We start from the raw sequence: 17,915 nt of genomic DNA, 5'->3' as shown, positions 1-17,915 counted from the left end.
GATTTAAAATATGTAGGTGCTTCATATTGTCTTAATATTGTCAGAAATGTGGTCGCACAGTGTTAGCGCATGCGTGTTAGACAATACAATGTAGCGTCATTCCCTCCTGCGTCTGTCTGCTCCATATCAAAGCCGTCGTACGATCATAGGAAAAGAGCGTTTATATCGATGAGGGAGGTGTTACTAAGAGATTGACATCCAAGTTTAAATGATTATTGATAATAAGACAACAGAAATGTCATCTACTGTAAAATAAACGTTTGTGTAGTAACTTTTTCAAATAGACCCCTTCTGATGTTAAACCAAAAAAAGGAATAAAGTCCTCTTTGATTGGGTGAAAGTTAGTTTGATTGTGAAACATTTCATAAACAATTTCAAGTTTGAGTTCTCCAAGTATTCATCTCCAACCAGTCAGATTTTCATTGAAATATGCGTGTTATTAATTCTGACGTTTTAAAGTTGACGTCGGAACGACTAACCCGTTGCCAGGCAAACGTCTCCAAGAGACGCTGTTCAAACATTGTCTCCTCCGACGCCATTTTCGCCGACGCTTGAATGGTGCGGAGACCGTGCTGTTGCGGGAGGAACTCACTGGTTGTTTCTGCTGAGCGTCATGCGGGCTGGTTTCTCAAAAAAGGTTACATAGGCGGGCAGGAAACCAGTTTGTAGGAGCGGCTACTTCAATTCTGACCGCTGTCTGGCGAAACTACTCAGGTAAGCATAGTACTAATACAGAAAAGTCTGCGACAGCTGTAGCACTGTGTTTGTCCTAATTTATGTTCGGAATATCACAAGCAAGTTCTCAGTTTTGGTATGATAACTTTAGTAATAATTTTGAGCCAAATTGTCAAGCCTAGTGAAGAATATTTGTTGCAGCTTACACTCAGATTTCAGGTATTAACATTGTTTTACAGTTAGTATTATAGATTTTATCAACTGCTCAAAAGTGTGCGTTTGATTTTCTTTTTGTTACTTATCCATAATTAAAATGCTGAATTGTCGTGTATGATAGTGCTCAAATAACATAGTGACGTCACTATGTTAAAATAAGTTTGAGATTCTTCAAATGAAATGGGTTGAACCATGTAAATGTACAGCAGATATAATAACAGGTAAAACATGGAATAAATCTATCATCAGCAGTAGCATATTTTATTTATTTTGAAGAACATAAATTAGACACTGCTGTACAGTTGTAAGCATGAACTAATTGAAACAAACGTTTTTTTGTTCGCTGCATGTTCCCTACAAGTGTGTATAAAGGTCCTCCATAAATCATCTGTATCACTGCTGCAACAATGGGAGTGTTTGCTTAATAATTTGCATGACCAAGCATGTTCCATCCAGCCTGAGGGTGTATAAGAGCCATTAATAATAGTGTGCAACTGCTGTAACAATGGCTGTGTTTGGATGTCGACATGTAGGAGAATGAACCAAGGAGAGGAGCAAAGTGAAAAGCAGGAGGAGCTGACCATACTGGTTTGTCAGGAGTCTGATCTGCATGATGGACAGTGAGTAACAACTTGCCAGTCACTGAAGGATAAAGATCAGATTTTAGACCTTTTTATGTATTTCAATGACAAAAAAATTGTCTCAACTGTCCTTTTTTTTGTTGCATTTTTTGTGTTTTTGCAGGATGAAGGCGGTAACTGTGGAGGACCAGAAGGTGCTGTTGGTCCGTACCAAGGGTCAGTACAGCGCAGTTGGAGGCAGGTGTACCCACTACAATGCCCCGCTTATTATGGGTAAATCAGTTTATGTCTAGATTATTGTTAGCATTTTCAATCTGCACAAAATGTGACCAAATTGTGATTATTAACCTCCCAGGAACACTGGTTGGAGACAGAGTGAGGTGTCCTATTCATGGAGCCTGCTTCAATGTGAAAACAGGAGACATCGAGGACTATCCAGGCCTGGACTGTCTGCCAACATACAAGGTAGAACAATAATAAAACAACATTTAACTGCAAAATGAATCCCCTTCAAAAAGTGTGTGTTAAATAAGAGTCCGTTTTTTTTTTTATTTTTTGTTTTTTTCTGTGACTTGGTGGAGTCTCAAAAGCCTCAATAATATCTTTATCATTTTCAGGAAGATGAATTTCAGTTAAGTTGTTTCTCACCTGTTCTTGAATTTCTTTACATCAGGACATGTTTTTTTATTTTATTTTATTTTTTTTAGATTATTTAGCCTGCTATATTGTCAGACAGGTTCTATCTAAGCGTTTTGTTTAATCTATAAACAGTAATCAGACCAGGGCGGGGCTAGTGAAATTGAATAAGCAAAAAAAAAAAAAGAAAAAGATCTAACAGACATTTCACTTACACATAACGGCAGCTTGGTTTGGACGTAGTTTTTCTCTTGAAAAATAAAACCGTCATTTGAAAGCTGTTTTCATAATTCTCGATTTTATCTGTGACTGATATTAAAATGAGTTTGACCATTCCAAACAACTGAGTGTGAGAGAAAAATAATAAAAAAAAATGTTCATGGCATTTTCGAATTAAAAGTACAGATAATATTAAAGTAAAACATGTTCTAAGATGTTTCACTCAGAAGTAGGAAATTTTAAGTGTCCGTCTACATAGAAATGTACCGATAGTTCATGCTGCTTCCCATCTCTCTAAAAGTAGTTCCTCAATCGATAGTGTGCTGTGGTGAACATGGTATTTTAAAACATGAATTGGCTCTTTCATTCAAATTATTTGTTTATGTTAATTTGACAGGTGAAGGTGCAAGATGGCAATGTTTATGTTTCTGTTGACAAAAAGGTAAGCCACATAAGTGACGAGGATCTCAAATGTATACAGTGTCCTTTTATTTAGTGTTGAATCATTTATAATTTGTTGCCCTCAGTCTTTGAAGTTGACTAAGAGGATGAAGGAGATGTGCACTGTTAAGCCCGACGTCAAACACACCATTCTGCTTGTGGGAGGAGGTAAGTTTGGTCAGCTGTTCCTAAATTAGCAACCAATATGCAAACAGTCGTAAAAGTTTGGAACATGTCAAATCTCGAGCACAAATCTGATATATTTCAGGCCCTGCCTCACTGGTCTGTGCCGAGACTCTTCGTCAGAACTGCTACCAGGGTCGCATCATCATTGTTACCAAAGATAGCCTCCCTCCGTTTGACAAACCCAAGCTAAGCAAAGTGAGAAACTTCATCCAAAAGCTCCACTGTCACTGTCACTTTAAGAAAAAAAATGCATTTTCTCTTTGTTTTCGTTGTCTTCAAGGCTATGGATGTGGAGAGCAGCAGCATCCTCCTGCGGCAGCATGACTTCTATGAACAACACGGGATAGAAATGTGGACAGGGAAAGAGGTGAGAGCCAGAACCAACCAGCTACAAATGCATGTGACTTGCTGCCATGTTGGATTGAGCCGTTTCTACTCGCTCCGTGTTGCAGGTGGTCTCTGTGAACTCGGCTGATAAAGTCGTGAAGATGAGCGACGGCACCTCGCAGCGTTACGATCAGCTCCTCATCTCAACCGGCTGCAGGTGAGTCTCGGCATCCTGAAAGCAAATTCTTGGTGCTCTAAAAAAAATAAAAATAAAATAAACATGAATTAGAATATTTTTAATGTCTGCAGAGCGTGCCCTCTCCAGTGTCCTGGATCAGACTTGAAGGGGGTACATCTGCTGCAGACTTATGCAGACGCCAAAGAGATTCACGCATCATCTCTCGGCAAGAGAGTTGTTGTAATCGGAGCGTCCTTCATAGGTTATTATTGAGACTTTAACCACTAGTTTATTCAGTTATGATGATAACTTTTCTTATATGTAAGCAATGTTCTACACAGTAAATATGCAGACGACCGGATTGTTTTTCATTTGTAAAACAGGCATGGAGGCAGCTTCATACCTGTCGGACAAAGCTGCCAGTGTGGTTCTGGTGGGTCCCACCAAGTATCCTTTTCAGAAGTCTCTGGGGCCGGAGATTGGCAAGATGACCATGAAGGTGAATAGGAGCTGAAAACTCATTTTAACTGCTAAATGCTTTCTTTTTTCTTTTTTTTTACATTTGTATTCATCTCATCAGCTTTGCTTATTTTTGTTGTTTTCTTACTGTAAGATGTTGGAGGAAAAAAAAGTGAAGTTCGTCATGAACAACAAAGTGACAGAGATCAGAGGAGAGAATGGAAAGGTAACTCAGTTTTTATTGTTTAGCTCTAAACACACCTGTAGAGTTTTTTTTTTTTTTTTTTTTTACACTTATTGGTTCCCATGTCAAAGATTTGTAAAAATATTTGAAATAAATTCTTTTAATTTGGGGGCATTCATTCAGGACTTTTCAACAGTGATAAGAAAGTTACACCATGAACTATGACAAACAGAATTTAATCATCACTAGTGCAGAGTAAATTAGACTAAAGTCCAAGTCCAACTACCTGTTACGATTCAACCAACCCAAATGTAACATCAGTCTTTCTAATGACAGACCAGGAGTTTGTTCCCTGACTTTCCCATTAATTACTCTTTTTATGACGCATTCAGGTAAAACTGGTAACTAAAGCTCCACTGACTACTTTGTGAAATTCTGATTAAAATCTAATTGTCAGAGTATTTTAGCTTTGTTTGATCACTGCTGAAAAACACACACAAACACATATCTTTTTTTCTATTTCTATGATTATGCAGCAAAAACGTACAGAAGTTTGACTTTAAAACCAAGATATGTACAGAACCATCATTTTTATGTACCTTATCACCCCTATGTTGTTCATTTCTTCAGTAGACATTGTAATGTAAACAGAAAGAACCCTGCTAAATTCTTGCATAACCTCTGAAATGTATTGCATGTTTTGTTGTCCATTGCCCTTTTTTTAGGTGAAGGAGGTGGTGCTGGGTGATGGTTCAGTCTTGGAAGCTGATGTGGTAGTTGCAGGAATTGGTAATTATTTTTGTTTTATTGCATAACCTTGTGATAATAAATGTATTTATTTAAAAAGGGAAGAGCAATGACTTTAATTATTAACCTCTTTCATTTTATGTTCCAGGTGCAATTCCCAATTCAGACTTTCTGACAGGAAGTAATGTGGCAGTGGATTCAAGAAAGGCAGTTATTGTTGACAAGGTAACATTCAAAATACAGGAGAGCATCGGGCAAACTGAGATCTTTGTGATGGAAAAATATATATTTTTTTTAAATCAAGAATGTTTTTTACAAAAATATATATACACTGAAAAACAGAAACTTTCCTAAATCTAGTCCCAAAAAAAGAAATCGTCACAGCCTACTTATAGAAGAACCCTTGTGTTATTCGGTTTCACATAAACATTATTTTCCAGCTGGCACCTAAAGTTGTTGAGCCAGATTTGTCTTTGTGATGCAATGGTTAAGGCAAACAGACAAGCTAACCAAGGCATCACTTACATGGACAAGAGCATTATAAAAGTAGGAAAAATTAGAAAAATATGTTTAAAAATTACTTTCTGTTTTGTGGTGCATTGCCAGAGAGCTAAATGTTGATTATGTATGGAACAGATCAAATTATGGTGCGGAAGGTCTTAGTTGACAGCATCCATTAATAATTTGTTTACATGAAAGGAGTTCAGTTTTTATTTTTGATTTTCAGAGGTTATTTGTCTCTGGTGAAGGCGACACATTGGACTCATTATCTGCTCCATCTATTCTCTTAGTTCATGAGGACCAATGTACCAGATATCTTCAGTGCTGGAGACGTTGTCTCCTTCCCTCTGACCATTCGTGGGGACCAGAGGGTCAATATCGGTCACTGGCAGATGTCCCATGCTCACGGTTAGACACTTTTCTATTTATAAGATCTTTTCCTTTCCTTCATCTTTTTAAGCTATGTTTTTATTGCACATGTTTTTACTTTGTCTTGAACTCTTAATTTTGTTTCTACCACCAGGAAGAGTTGCAGCTCTGAACATGCTGAATAAACCAACAACAATTGAGTCGGTTCCTTTTTTCTGGTCTGCATTGGCTGGAAAGAGCATCAGATACGCAGGTAGAGTAATTAATACAAAGTCTCAAAAACCTTTTTTAGTTCACAATAAGCTGAATTTAATCTCCATTTCACTTTTATTTGTTCTTTTCAGGTTATGGTGAGGGCTACACAGAAATCATAATTAAAGGCAAACTGGAAGAACGGAAATTTGTGGCCTTATACATAAAGTGAGCAGTTGTGGAGCGACTCTTTGTGCAGTTGGGGATAAATCTGTTCTGGTCCTGGTGACGTTTCTCCTGTTTGTGTATCTGACAGGGACGAGGTGGTGGTTGCTGCGGCCAGCATGGCGTTTGAGCCCGCCGTGTCTCGTGTTGCAGACCTGCTGGATCAAGGCAAAGCCATAACAAAGACTCAGGCTCAGTGAGTCACAGTTTGCATCTGTACAAACTAAAATGCACGCTACGCAGTAGCTTTCAACTTATTTCAAAGTTGAAAGCTTTGAAATAAAATATCTTATTGCAGAGGTAGAATTTTAGATGGGAAAAATTAGGAACAACTCCAACTTTTTTTTAAGTAGCTATTCAGATATAATAGTTTCTGACTAAGTCAGTAATGGCACAGTTAGCAGGGACTCTTGACTAGTCATGTGTAAAGTAATGACAACCAAAGCATCAAAGCAGGTATTTTTGACTAGATGATTTGTTTGAGAAAACAACGGAAATATTTAACTTTAAAAGACAAGAAGACAGGTTACATTTATTTGGGATGTTGTTAAATCTTAATGGTAACGACAGACTATTTTTGACATGTTTAAATAGCTTAAAGCCTGCATGGAAATGAAATTGATATTCAGGTTATTGACATTAATGTTCTGTGTAATAACCATCTTGCTGATGTTTGCAGATCTGAAGACCTGAGTTGGCTGGGGATATAACTGGTTGTCATCAGGAGCAATCGATGATGTTGTCTCCATCTCTTTTTCTTCTGTCTTTCTCTGCAGTGCCTAGATTGATCTGTCCATTTACAGTCACAGGCGTGGCGGTAAACTAATCAAATTGTTTTTTTTTCTTATTAAGCCGTGCTGTTACCATAGCAGCAGCTAAACCTTTAATGTTTAATGTTTGTTGATCATGCAGACTGAAGGATTTAATTTACCTGTAATCAGAATAGAATAGAATTTATATATATATATATATATATATATATATATATATATATATAATATATATATATATATGACTGATAATTTCAAAATGATATTTATTATAAACAAATAAATAACAAGCAATCACATGCAATATATTAATCGATAACCTATAAATGAGCGCAGAAAGAATTTGAATCAAATAGCACAGACTTGTGCATTGAAAAGCCTGATGGCAACAGGTAGAAATGACTTTCTGTGGCGTTCCGTGGTGCACTTTGGCAAAATGAGGGTAATAGGGTAGTTAAGTTTTTGGTGCTGGTTATTTTCTACTTTTAAAAATCAAAAATCAATATGCATTTCTCTCACTCTCTCTCTATGGTGATTGTGTTTGTCATATGCAGCCTAAAATGTAAATTATTAAAATGTTTACTGACTGCCCATCTGGCATTTACATAAGCAGCTCCTTAAGATCAGGACGTTTACAGAAAACAAAATGAAGATTGTGACATTTTTCTGCTTCTAATAAAAAAGTACCTGATACCAAATCTGTTTTTTCTCCTCTAGTCATTTCTCAGATAGATAGATAGATAGATGGATAGATACTGTGTAAAATCTCAACCCGTAGCTATACTCCAGTTCTGCATTAAAGTTGTTACAATAAAAACCAAAGATTTCCTAATCTATGCAATGTACTAATGTAACGTTTTGTAGCCAGTTAGCAAACTCAAACTTAACTAAATATAATTCCTTCATTCATTCCTTCACAGACATTACAGGCACAAATTAAATTACATGAATTAAACATTTTTTAAAGTTAAATTAAACGTGTGTACTATTTTTTCTCAGCAGGTTGCAGCTGCCTGTTTTATCTGGACGTTTTGGAGCACTGCCTCATTGAGGACCCCCATCGGTCAGCCAGCAGGACTGAGTTGAGGTGACGGTCCTGACCAGAATAATTAATAACTGTGGTCACATTATTATGCAGCCCATAGGATAATATTTTTGTTTTTTTGTCACATTAAATGTTTAAAATCATAAAACACCTTATATGAATACAAAATACAATTTTTGATATATGATGATGGCTTAATGATGATGGTTTATCTTTGTTAAGTCGTGGGCTAAAATTCCACCACAATGCTGTTAAGTCATAAAATGGATAGTAAAAATAATATTATACATTTAGACAACCTCACCTTGAAATAGTGCGAGGAATCAAAGTCCAGCTGATCTGGAAAGTCGGGAATAGTTCAGCTGTAGATCACAGCAGCACCTAACCTCCCTGGTTGCTGGGGCAACTTAAAGACCCAGTGCTCTAATTATCTGAGCTACCCCATTCATCCGTTCCACCTTGTGGTAATGCGCATGCGCACATCGATGCTACGTCACATACTGATTACTCAGCAGATTTCTTATCACCGATATATAGACGTTTACGTTTACAGATTTACTTGCGGAAAATTGATGGAACGGGAGCTTTTAATTCAGAAATCTTCCCATTTTGTCTGAAACTTATGTTTGTATTGAACCAGCAATTAGAAAACATGCTTCTGTTACATGACAGTTTACTGCTCTAATGTAATGGGGTTTAAATGTTTTCTTCTCTGAAAAACACACCAGCAATAAATCTCAGGCTCTGAAAGGAGTGAAGGGATTATTTAAATCCACAAGGGGGCGTCCTGAACTGTCTTACACTAAAGAATGAGCACGAAAGAGATTTAAACCCAACCATAGTTAATATTTTAGCATATAAAATATGACATTAGTTAGTGTTAAGGAAGAGTATTCTATCTAAAATAGTTAACTTTGGAAAAAAGTTTGGCTCTCTCTTCCTCTGGATCCCAGGTCCTCTCGGCGGGCCGCGTGTGGGCACAAGGAAAACAACAATGCGTGTTGACGTCACAGAATTACAGAGTTTAATCCAATATAAGACAATGCATAAACTCACACCAGAAACTGCAGAACAACGGAGACATACATTCATTTACCTGACAGACTTGGAAAAGAAGGAAAGAAGGAAAAGCAAGACGTGCAAAGACATCTTTGGAGAGTTGCAAGATCAAAATCTAATGTGTTACTTCTGTGTAGAAAGTTTTATCCTCTTGTATTTAATTTATTCAAATAAGGCGTACATTTGCTCCTCCAACCAGGAGCTATCTCTGACCCTCTATCTGAAGCTAGAAACCCCTGCCGTGTTTACGGCCTTTCACAGATGAGTGTGAAAAGCTAGAACTTCCACTGTATTGTTTTCCCACAGACAAAAGGCAGTTCAAACGATCCTAGCAAACCATCTGCTGTAACTACAGGTAACATAAAGGTCAAAAAGTCAGAATACATTACTAAATTCAAAACCACAATTAGGCCATTTGAATCAAGACATGTTAAGTTTTAAAACTAACTTATTTTAAATTTATTTTCTCAACATTAGACACAGAAAATTAAAATTTTAACAGTTTGTTTGGTGATAAATTTAAAGTTAATACAATTGCTTTGAGGTCTGTTAAAGGGATCAGCATAATTTCTGGTTTACAGTTCAGTTGAGTAAGGGATTCTGAAATTAACCAAAAAATCTATTCTAGAACGTAATGAACCAGCTCTGTTTGTCCATGTAAAGTCTCTTCTACCTGGATTGTTAATTCCCCAGATATCAACAAGGCCTCTTTCATTTATGAAATCAGATTAAAAAAAAGAGTTCCCTGTAATTTTTTCCGGCCATCTATCAATTTTGTTGTCAATAGTATAATTAAAATCTCCGTCCAGTATTATTTTAACTTATCAATACTATCAATCAAATTATTCAGTGTTTGAAATAACTGTTTGTTTTGTCTCATGCTTGAATAGCCATAAGTGTTTACCAACAGAAAAAAATTGGTGACGGTAATAGAAAACTATCTACATATAATGACCATTTGAGTCCGATTGAGTAAGAATAACCATTTCATTAAATTTGTGCTTAACGCTTGTATTATGTTGAGAAAAAATACATTTATTATGTTGCGGGTAATTTTGACCCGCATCGTGTAATCAACACAAAACAGACAAAAATTAATTTAACCCAATAATAACTTTATCTTAGATTATGCAATCACTTAGAAGACATAAGAAGAATAAATATTCAAAACTATACTAAGCAACTTCTGATTTTAATTATTCCTTTTTCACTAACACTTTTTCGTTAACTGTTTAACTTGCCTCGTTTTTGGGGGGTTTTCAATGTTTGACATCTTCAGTATTCCCCACATGATGGACAGAATGTGACTGTGTGCTTTCTGCAGATGAACTTCTTGCATCTCACACAAGAGGTACTTGTCTTAATGTCATCTCGGGAGGGACAGATTTGGCATCTTTTGCGTTTTTTTGCACATTTATCCAGAGGATCCATCGTGGGTTGATCAGATGCCCTGACTTGGACATTTGCAATGACAGCTGCAGCAGCTGGAGATCGAGCTGGCCTGGCCTGGTTCTGGATCTTGGGAGTGACAAGTGCTTTGCCTAGTTCTTCCAGGAAAATTCGACGTCGGTACAACTTGCTGGCATTCCAATGCTGGTTGATCTCAATCCACAGCACATAGGCATTGTAAGCAGACACGTCCACAATGTTGTAGAAAACCACCAACGGCCAACGGGTAGACTTGCGCTGGCAGCTGTATGTTGCTGTGACTTTGTCAAGATTGTCAACTCCTCCTTTGGTGGAGTTGTAATCCAGGATCATTTGCGGCATCATGTCCTCTCTGGTGCTTAGCGATGCATCTTTGTGCATTGTGCTCATCACAAGAATGTTCTTGTTTCTCTTTGGGCAGTAAGAAACAAGAGTTGTATTCTCTGTGAAAGTAAATTTTGAGGAATGCAGAGGTCTTCCTTGCATCTTCAGAATCTCACTGGGAAGTTCCGGTTTATTTTTTCTGACTGTCCCCAACATAGTCAGCTTCCTCTTCTGAAGTTCAACTCCAAGCCGATAGGATGTAAAGAAGTTGTCACATGTAATGTTGTGACCCTGCAGCCCTTCAGTCATCTCCAATACCACACGCATTCCCTGATTCTTCTCAGGTGGTCCTTGAAGTGGCTTCCCAGTGTATACTTGCATGTTCCACGCATAACTGGATTTTGCATCGCAGGCTGCCCATATTTTGATGCCATATTTTGCAGGCTTGTTTGACACATGCTGTCGAAAAGGACAGCATCCTCTGAATGGAATGAGGCTCTCACCAACAGTAACATGTGGGCCAGGATTGTACAACAATGGCAGAATTTTGACCCATTTATCCCAGACATCTCTGATCGCTGCAAGTTTATCCTTCTCACATCGACCAGCTCTGGTGTCACGGTTGTCAAATCGGATCACACGAGAGATCCTGTGAAATGTCTCCAAAGACATTGTTGCTCGGAAGATTGGTCTTCCGTACTCTTCATTCCATAAACTTGCAGTTGCTTCGCCCTTTGACCTGTATACTCCAGCTAATACCAGGATTCCAATGTAAGCATGCAAGTCAGATGGATCCAGTGGCTTCCATTTTTCTTGAAAGACATGCCTCCCCTCCAAGTTGGTCATATCGAGGATTATCTTCTCTATGGGTGGGGATATGAAGAGCTGAAATGCTGATTCAATATCATCAACTCTTGTCAAAGCGAATCTTGTAGGACCAGGGGTCATTTTGAGGACATAAGAAGATGATAATCTAGCTTGGCTTTGGTGTGGTGATGTTGACCATTTTATTTGACCATCTTTAGATGTCAATGTCCCCTCTGTGGATGGCAATTTTTGCGTTTCTTGGTTTTCATTTGATGAAGGGACACTGGCAGACTCGTCCTCTGAATCCTCGTCATCATGGGAAAATTGACAATCATCAATGACATTGTCCTCTGGCTCTGAAGCATCCTCAGTCTCTGAAATCGCTTCCTCTACATCACTACCCCAGTACATAAGCTGTGATAAAGCTTCTTCAGCTATGAATCGCATGGAGCTCATTTTTTGGTCTATTTCTCAAAGAAAGGGCATGAAAACAGGACAGTGGCGAGAAAGTCCCTCTTTCACACACACCTGGTTCTGAATGGCTCTTCAGAAGTAAAATAAAGTACATCAAAAATACTTTTTTTTTAATATAGGATAACCAGGCACTTTGATCAGCACAAAAACTGAAATCGGGTCAAATTGACCAGAAACATAATACAAGAGTTAGAGTTCCAGCTGAATGGCTGTTTCCATGGGACATCCATAAATCCTCGCCCCTTTGCGATTTCCAGAAGTTGTAATCTTCATTAGTGGAATGGGATTCCTGAACCAATCAAAAGTCTGCATCAAAGTTTTTTTTGCGTAAAGAAAAACTGTATTTCCTGTAGTAAGCCTCGAGCGTTAACTGAAATAAATTTTCAAGTAGAAATGTTTAACAGGAACAATCGGGGGGAAAAAAGTCTAAACAGTGACTTAACTCCTCTTAAATTGGATGAAACAAAGCGTAGCTATTCTCCCTTTAAAAGTGGGCGAACAACAAACACATCCGTTAGAATATTTCTTTGCTTTGAGCTAAGGCTCTCGCTCCGACGAAATGTGCGATCTTTTTCTCCTCCCTTGCCTTTTGGGTGATGGGCCACAGCCGATTTCTTTTGTCGCTTTTCTCCGGGGTCAGGTCTTCATGGAGCGCAGTTTCCTCTGTGTCAGGTAGTCCGTTATGCGTTATGTCGGCTACAGCAGACAACCATCAGCTCTCTGTCTGCTGCTGTAAAACAGCTCAATGGGAACGGCTCTTCCCGCTAACACAGCGGTGAGCTCTTCCTGGATCTCTCCTGAGTGGGCGTGTCAAAAAAAACAACAACAAAAAAAAAAAAAAAACCCGGCGGAGTAAGACTGAGACGAGGCCCTTCGTTCTTTGCGGTGACTTCTAGGAAAAACGCAGCGTTTGTTTGCTCATGCTTCTCATTCGGCAAGCTCAACAGCTTATCTGCCACAGTCCTTCTTGTCTGCTCATAACAGCCAGACTCGATGCCCGACAAAACACTCCTGCTGCTTCGACACCAGTTTGTAAGAGCGGCTGCTTCAACTCTGACCGCTGTCATTTAAGCATAGTCTTAATGCACTGAAGCACTGTCTGTGTCTTACTTTATGCACGGAATATCATAAGCAAGTCCTCATTTTGGCAATTGCTAGGAAACAGTACGATAACTTTGGTAATAAATTTGAGCCAAATTATCTGTCAAGCCTAACTAAGAATGTTAGTTGTAGCTTACACTCAGATTTCAGGTATTAACATTGATTTACTATATTATAGGTTTCATCAACTGTTCAAGATCGTGCATTTGAATTTCTTTTTACTTATTGTGTAAAGAAATAAAAAAAATGTAATAATCAAGTATGTTTATACTTTGAGTGAGTTTTGCAAATATTGTAACATATCAAATATGCTTCATATTGCTAAATTTTGTATTCTCATTATAGTTTGAAATGTTCCAGCTAATGATAAGATAACGTTATTTGCATACCACAGTTAGATAAGGAGTGCAAATTGTGGCAGAACAGGTTGCAGCAGGTCAGTATGTTCTAAGCAGCAGAAGTAAAAGGTGAAACATCTGAGAAAGCACAACTCCTTAAATGGCTAGCAGCCAAGAGTGGCGTGTTTTATGCAGGAGAGGATTTGACTGGTATAGTTTGTGTGTATGGGAATAGTTGGAGGGGTTTGCGATGTCTCGGGGTGCGAGGATGAGAGATAAAAGTATGAAGTCCGCAGCACTCTCGCACTCAGACACGACCTCCTCCTGCAGGGACTCATTGCTGTCCGTGTTTGTGGGTGAGTTGCGTCTCCATTTGCCCAAATGCATTGATTTAATAAATGTCTTATTGAATGATTTTACATTCTGGTTTGTGGCTCATTTTTGTGTCATTTTTGTGTAGCTTAAAATATAAATGATTTAAATCTTCACTGGCTGCCCAGCTGGCATTTACATAAGCAGCTTCTTACGGTCAGGATGTTCACTGAAAACAAAATGAAGATTGTGACGTTTTTCTGCTTTCTTCTGTTGTGTTACAATGTGAACCAAATATCAACATTAGAGTCAAGGCCGTAGCGAATGAATGGGAAATATTCACTGTATGTTCAGGTTTAAAAAAAATAAAAACCCAACTTGTAACATTTGAAGTATTACTATGCCTTTATTTTTTCTTAATAGCTGTCAGACCTGATTTTCTCTTCACAGTATCACTTTGATCACTCACTGTTACAAAATCTATTACAATTTATAAAGGTTATTTATTTAAGATTTCCCCATCTATGCAATGTGTTAATGTGACGTTTTGTAGCCAGTTAGCAAACTCAGACCCAACTAAATATAATTCCTTCATTCATTCCTTCACAGACATTAGTACTCATTGGCACAAATTAAATTACAAGAATTAAACATTGTTAAAGTTAAATTAAACGTGTGTAGTATTTTCGTCTCAGCAGGTTGCAGCGGCCTGTTTGTTTTATCTGGACGTTTTGGAGCACTGCCTCATAGAGGACCCCCGTCGGTCAGCCAGCAGGAATGGGTTGAGGTGGCAGTACTGGAAAGAATAATTAATAACTGTGGTCACATTATTATGGAGCCCATAGGAAAATATTTCTGCATTTTTTTTGTCACATTAAATGTTTAAAATCACAAAACACCTTTTATGAATACAGAATACAATTTTTGAAATACGGCCCAACAACCATGATGGTTTATCTTTGTTAAGTCGTGGGCTAAAACTCCACCACAATGCTGTTAAGTCATAAAATGGACAGTAAAAATAATATTATAGATTTAGACAACAAAGTCTAAAACATGTTTTCATGACCCACTGTGGACCTAGAATAATAGATTTACAGCATTTAACCAAAACAAACTCATACTCTGAGTTACCTGTGGTGTTGGCTCAGAATCAGACTTCTGTTCATCCAACATCCTGACTGTAAAATCCGAGGAGAATCTGGAAACCTGGATAATCGCTGCCATCTCTGCGTCTACCTCCACTTCCACATCTTTCTGCACATAAAAAAACAAAAAAGTGGTTATCAATGCAGAATCTGGTACTTTGTTTTGTGAGACTAATTAACATCCTGTTAATAAATGTCTGAGTAAATATCGATAAGACAGCTTTTTTTTTTTTTTGGCCTCCTCACCTTGAAACAGTGCAAGGAATCAAAGTCCAGCTGATCTGGAAAGTCGGGAATGGTTCCCTTGTAGGTCACAGCAGCGCCTGACCTCCCTGGTTTCTGCAGCAACTTAAAGAGCCGGTATGTTCCTGAAGCATACTTGATGTCACCTGAAAAACAAAGAGCTTAGAGGAGTGTCGGTGCTGCCTGAAAGTTTCCTGTTACTACCTGCTTTTTCCTTGAGTTGGATGTTGTGGACCTCGATATGGCTTGCTGAGACCAGACGTGGAGTGCTGAAGCCCACGCTGTGGGCCAGCGAGATGAGATCTTTCCAGAACAGAGAGCCACCCATTCCCTCACCTGGAACAGCAGATGAATGTGATTCTAACCAGTGGAGTTTTGCATGCGATGATTCACTTTGGTTCCTCTGAAGCTTTGTAACTTTACCCCACAGGACTGGATCCTGCTTCATGTGGTCTGGAACGACGCTGCTGGCGTACATGTCACTGAAGTACAGCTCCCCTCCATCCTGTTAAAAAGGAGGAAGAGTTAGAAATATAAAGCTGAGTCAAGTTGAACACATTAATGCGGTAACTCTTTAAGCTAACCTTCAGAACATTGTAGGCTTGTTGTAGTACTGCTGTTTTATCAGGACAGAGACAGATCACACAGTTGGAGCTGAAAAAAGAGAGATTATCCTCCGTTATCAATCAGATCACTTTAATTGGCTAAAAGGATCAAAGCTGAACTCTTAACCTACATCAGAACATCCATCGAGTCTCTCTGTATCCCTGCTTCGCCGAGCTTTTCCATGTATCCCTGGATAAATGAGACATTGGGCTCCTCATAGCCGAACTTCTTCTGATGATACTCGACAAATTGACGGGATGCCGTGATCTACAGAAACATGGCCGAATCAGCTGCAGAAAAAGCACAGGGAGGAGGTGCTAAGGCCTCAGATGAGTGCATCTTACCAGCTGCTCTGTCATATCGATGCCCGTCACTTGTCCATTCGGCCCAACAAGTTTGCTGAATGCAAAAGAGTCTCGTCCCGATCCACTACCGAGGTCCAGAACTCTGCAGCCCTCGAGCTTCGCTGGAAACGGAAGGCCGCATCCGAAGAATCTGGAAAAGCGCATTAGTGATGGAAGGATAGAGTGCCTTACTCCCTTGATCTTTTCCACATGTTCCCTTCAACATTACAAACACCATTGTATTTTATTGGGATTTTTTGTGAGAGACCAATAAAAGGCAATGCACAAAGGTCAAGTGGAACTAAAAGAGTAGTTTTCAAACTTTTCACACAAATGACAAATCTGAAAAGTCTGGTGTGCATTTGTATTCGGTCCACCTGAATCAGTACTTTGTTGCTGCAATTACACTTGCAAATTCTTTGGGATTTCTCGTTTTATATAATAAACCTCGAGGCTTATCCTGATACAGAATGTTCCCATAAAAATGCATTGTCATCATTACTTGGACTTAAGCAGCAGTACCTTTTGATGACTTCAGGGTGAATCAGACTTAGGGCCTCTGTTAAGCTCCTTGGCAGGTTGCTGCAGGCCAAACTGCAGGAAGTAGCACTAGTTTGCAAGTCACAGGAAGACTCCAGGCGACAGCCATAGTACTTCTGAATAGGTACATAATTTTTAATACATAAATTATTTTTAAACATCCTATTGGTTGCAGTTTTTAAGCAAATGAAGCTAAAGTTGAGTTAAAGTTACAGATAAACGGGTTTATTTAGTGTTCGATTTAATTTTGCTTGAAATTATCACAACCAAACAAATTACATTAGTAAAATAAATGTAAAAATAGTTAAATTCAATTTAGGATAGTTTTATGTACCATAAACATGTCTGTATACGCTATATTAATTTGCAGATTCACAAAGTAAAACTTTCAAAGAAAACAAACCCTCTACTGTAATAAGAATCAAAGGGCAACAAGCAGCTATTATGTAACGTCCGCAAAATATTTGGAAAACTGTTCAATGAAATGAGGACAAAGCCGCTCGGAGTCTGATCCACAATAAACACTACAGTACCTTCAGATTCTCCCGCACGTCGTCACTTTTCAACATTCTGGTTTAAAAACAGACACAAACTACCAAGAAGAAAAAGCAGCACTGGGCAATAGTATGTCTATGATAAAACCCACACTGAGGTCAGAACACGTCCTTTTCCGCCTTCACTTTTCAGAATAAAAGCTCCAACACATATAGAACTTTATTGTCACTGTGTAGCACTGCGAATGTTTTTTGTGCTTTGACTTCCCCAGTGTGCTTCAGAAGAATAATAACAACATGAAAGAACTAAGAAATCGTAAATAGATAAAAAAGAGAGAATAAAACACCGATTTATTAAATATATAATATAGCTAATTAAAAAGCGCATGTAAAAGGTCCTGCTCCTCATAAATGTTTTATGGATGAACCAATACGTTTGTTTTGCATATATATTAACCGCATTTTGTAACAAAATAATAACATATAAAAGTTAACTAAAATGGACTCATAGAAATGAACTCCATCCATCCATCCATTTTCTGAACACCCTTGTCCCTCAGTGGGGTCGGGAGGGGTGCTGGTGCCTATCTCCAGCTAACGTTCCGGGCGAGAGGCGGGGTACATCCTGGACAGGTTGCCAGTCTGTCGCAGTAGAAATGAACTCCGTAGACAAAAACAATAATTGAAAAAAAAAGAGTTGAATTAAAACGCTTTTTTTGTCATAACGAAAGACTAAAGCTTTTAAT

The 17,915-nt window shown here is 38.3% G+C and overlaps 2 protein-coding genes and 1 long non-coding RNA gene across 4 annotated transcripts; 1 reads left to right on the top strand and 2 right to left on the bottom strand.

Moving 5' to 3' along the window:
- The first annotated feature begins 17 nt into the window (after positions 1 to 17).
- Positions 18 to 7,023, top strand: aifm4 (apoptosis inducing factor mitochondria associated 4). 2 transcript variants are annotated; one of them, XM_007563086.2, is made up of 19 exons: positions 18 to 714; positions 1,425 to 1,511; positions 1,636 to 1,745; positions 1,828 to 1,937; positions 2,725 to 2,769; positions 2,855 to 2,936; positions 3,037 to 3,149; positions 3,235 to 3,321; positions 3,407 to 3,498; positions 3,591 to 3,721; positions 3,843 to 3,958; positions 4,073 to 4,144; positions 4,828 to 4,891; positions 4,998 to 5,074; positions 5,641 to 5,758; positions 5,874 to 5,972; positions 6,064 to 6,139; positions 6,228 to 6,332; positions 6,816 to 7,023. In XM_007563086.2, exons 2-19 carry the CDS (start codon positions 1,429 to 1,431, stop codon positions 6,844 to 6,846), a joined length of 1,611 nt encoding a protein of 536 aa, XP_007563148.1. In that variant the 5' UTR covers positions 18 to 714; positions 1,425 to 1,428; the 3' UTR covers positions 6,847 to 7,023. The 2 variants fall into 2 exon arrangements, with proteins under 2 accessions (XP_007563148.1, XP_007563149.1); XM_007563087.2 differs by lacking the exon at positions 18 to 714 and adding an exon at positions 791 to 894.
- Positions 7,024 to 7,133: 110 nt separating this feature from the next.
- LOC107837480 (uncharacterized) lies at positions 7,134 to 8,909 on the bottom strand. The gene is made up of 2 exons (XR_001663492.1): positions 8,256 to 8,909; positions 7,134 to 8,002 (listed from the first exon to the last, which is right to left on the bottom strand). It is a non-coding gene; the product is annotated as an uncharacterized LOC107837480 (long non-coding RNA).
- Positions 8,910 to 14,180: 5,271 nt separating this feature from the next.
- LOC103145596 (arsenite methyltransferase) lies at positions 14,181 to 17,342 on the bottom strand. Its single transcript, XM_007563084.2, has 10 exons — positions 17,209 to 17,342; positions 16,658 to 16,791; positions 16,136 to 16,286; positions 15,922 to 16,058; positions 15,770 to 15,839; positions 15,609 to 15,690; positions 15,390 to 15,521; positions 15,189 to 15,331; positions 14,929 to 15,051; positions 14,181 to 14,590 (listed from the first exon to the last, which is right to left on the bottom strand). Exons 1-10 carry the CDS (start codon positions 17,242 to 17,244, stop codon positions 14,513 to 14,515), a joined length of 1,086 nt encoding a protein of 361 aa, XP_007563146.1. The 5' UTR covers positions 17,245 to 17,342; the 3' UTR covers positions 14,181 to 14,512.
- Positions 17,343 to 17,915: the final 573 nt, after the last annotated feature.

The sequence above is a fragment of the Poecilia formosa genome, unplaced genomic scaffold (genome assembly GCF_000485575.1).
Source record: "Poecilia formosa unplaced genomic scaffold, Poecilia_formosa-5.1.2 Scaffold144, whole genome shotgun sequence".
Classification (NCBI taxonomy): domain Eukaryota; kingdom Metazoa; phylum Chordata; class Actinopteri; order Cyprinodontiformes; family Poeciliidae; genus Poecilia; species Poecilia formosa.
The sequence above is the reverse complement of the archived record's forward strand: the minus strand, read 5'-3'. Positions and strand labels throughout refer to the sequence as shown.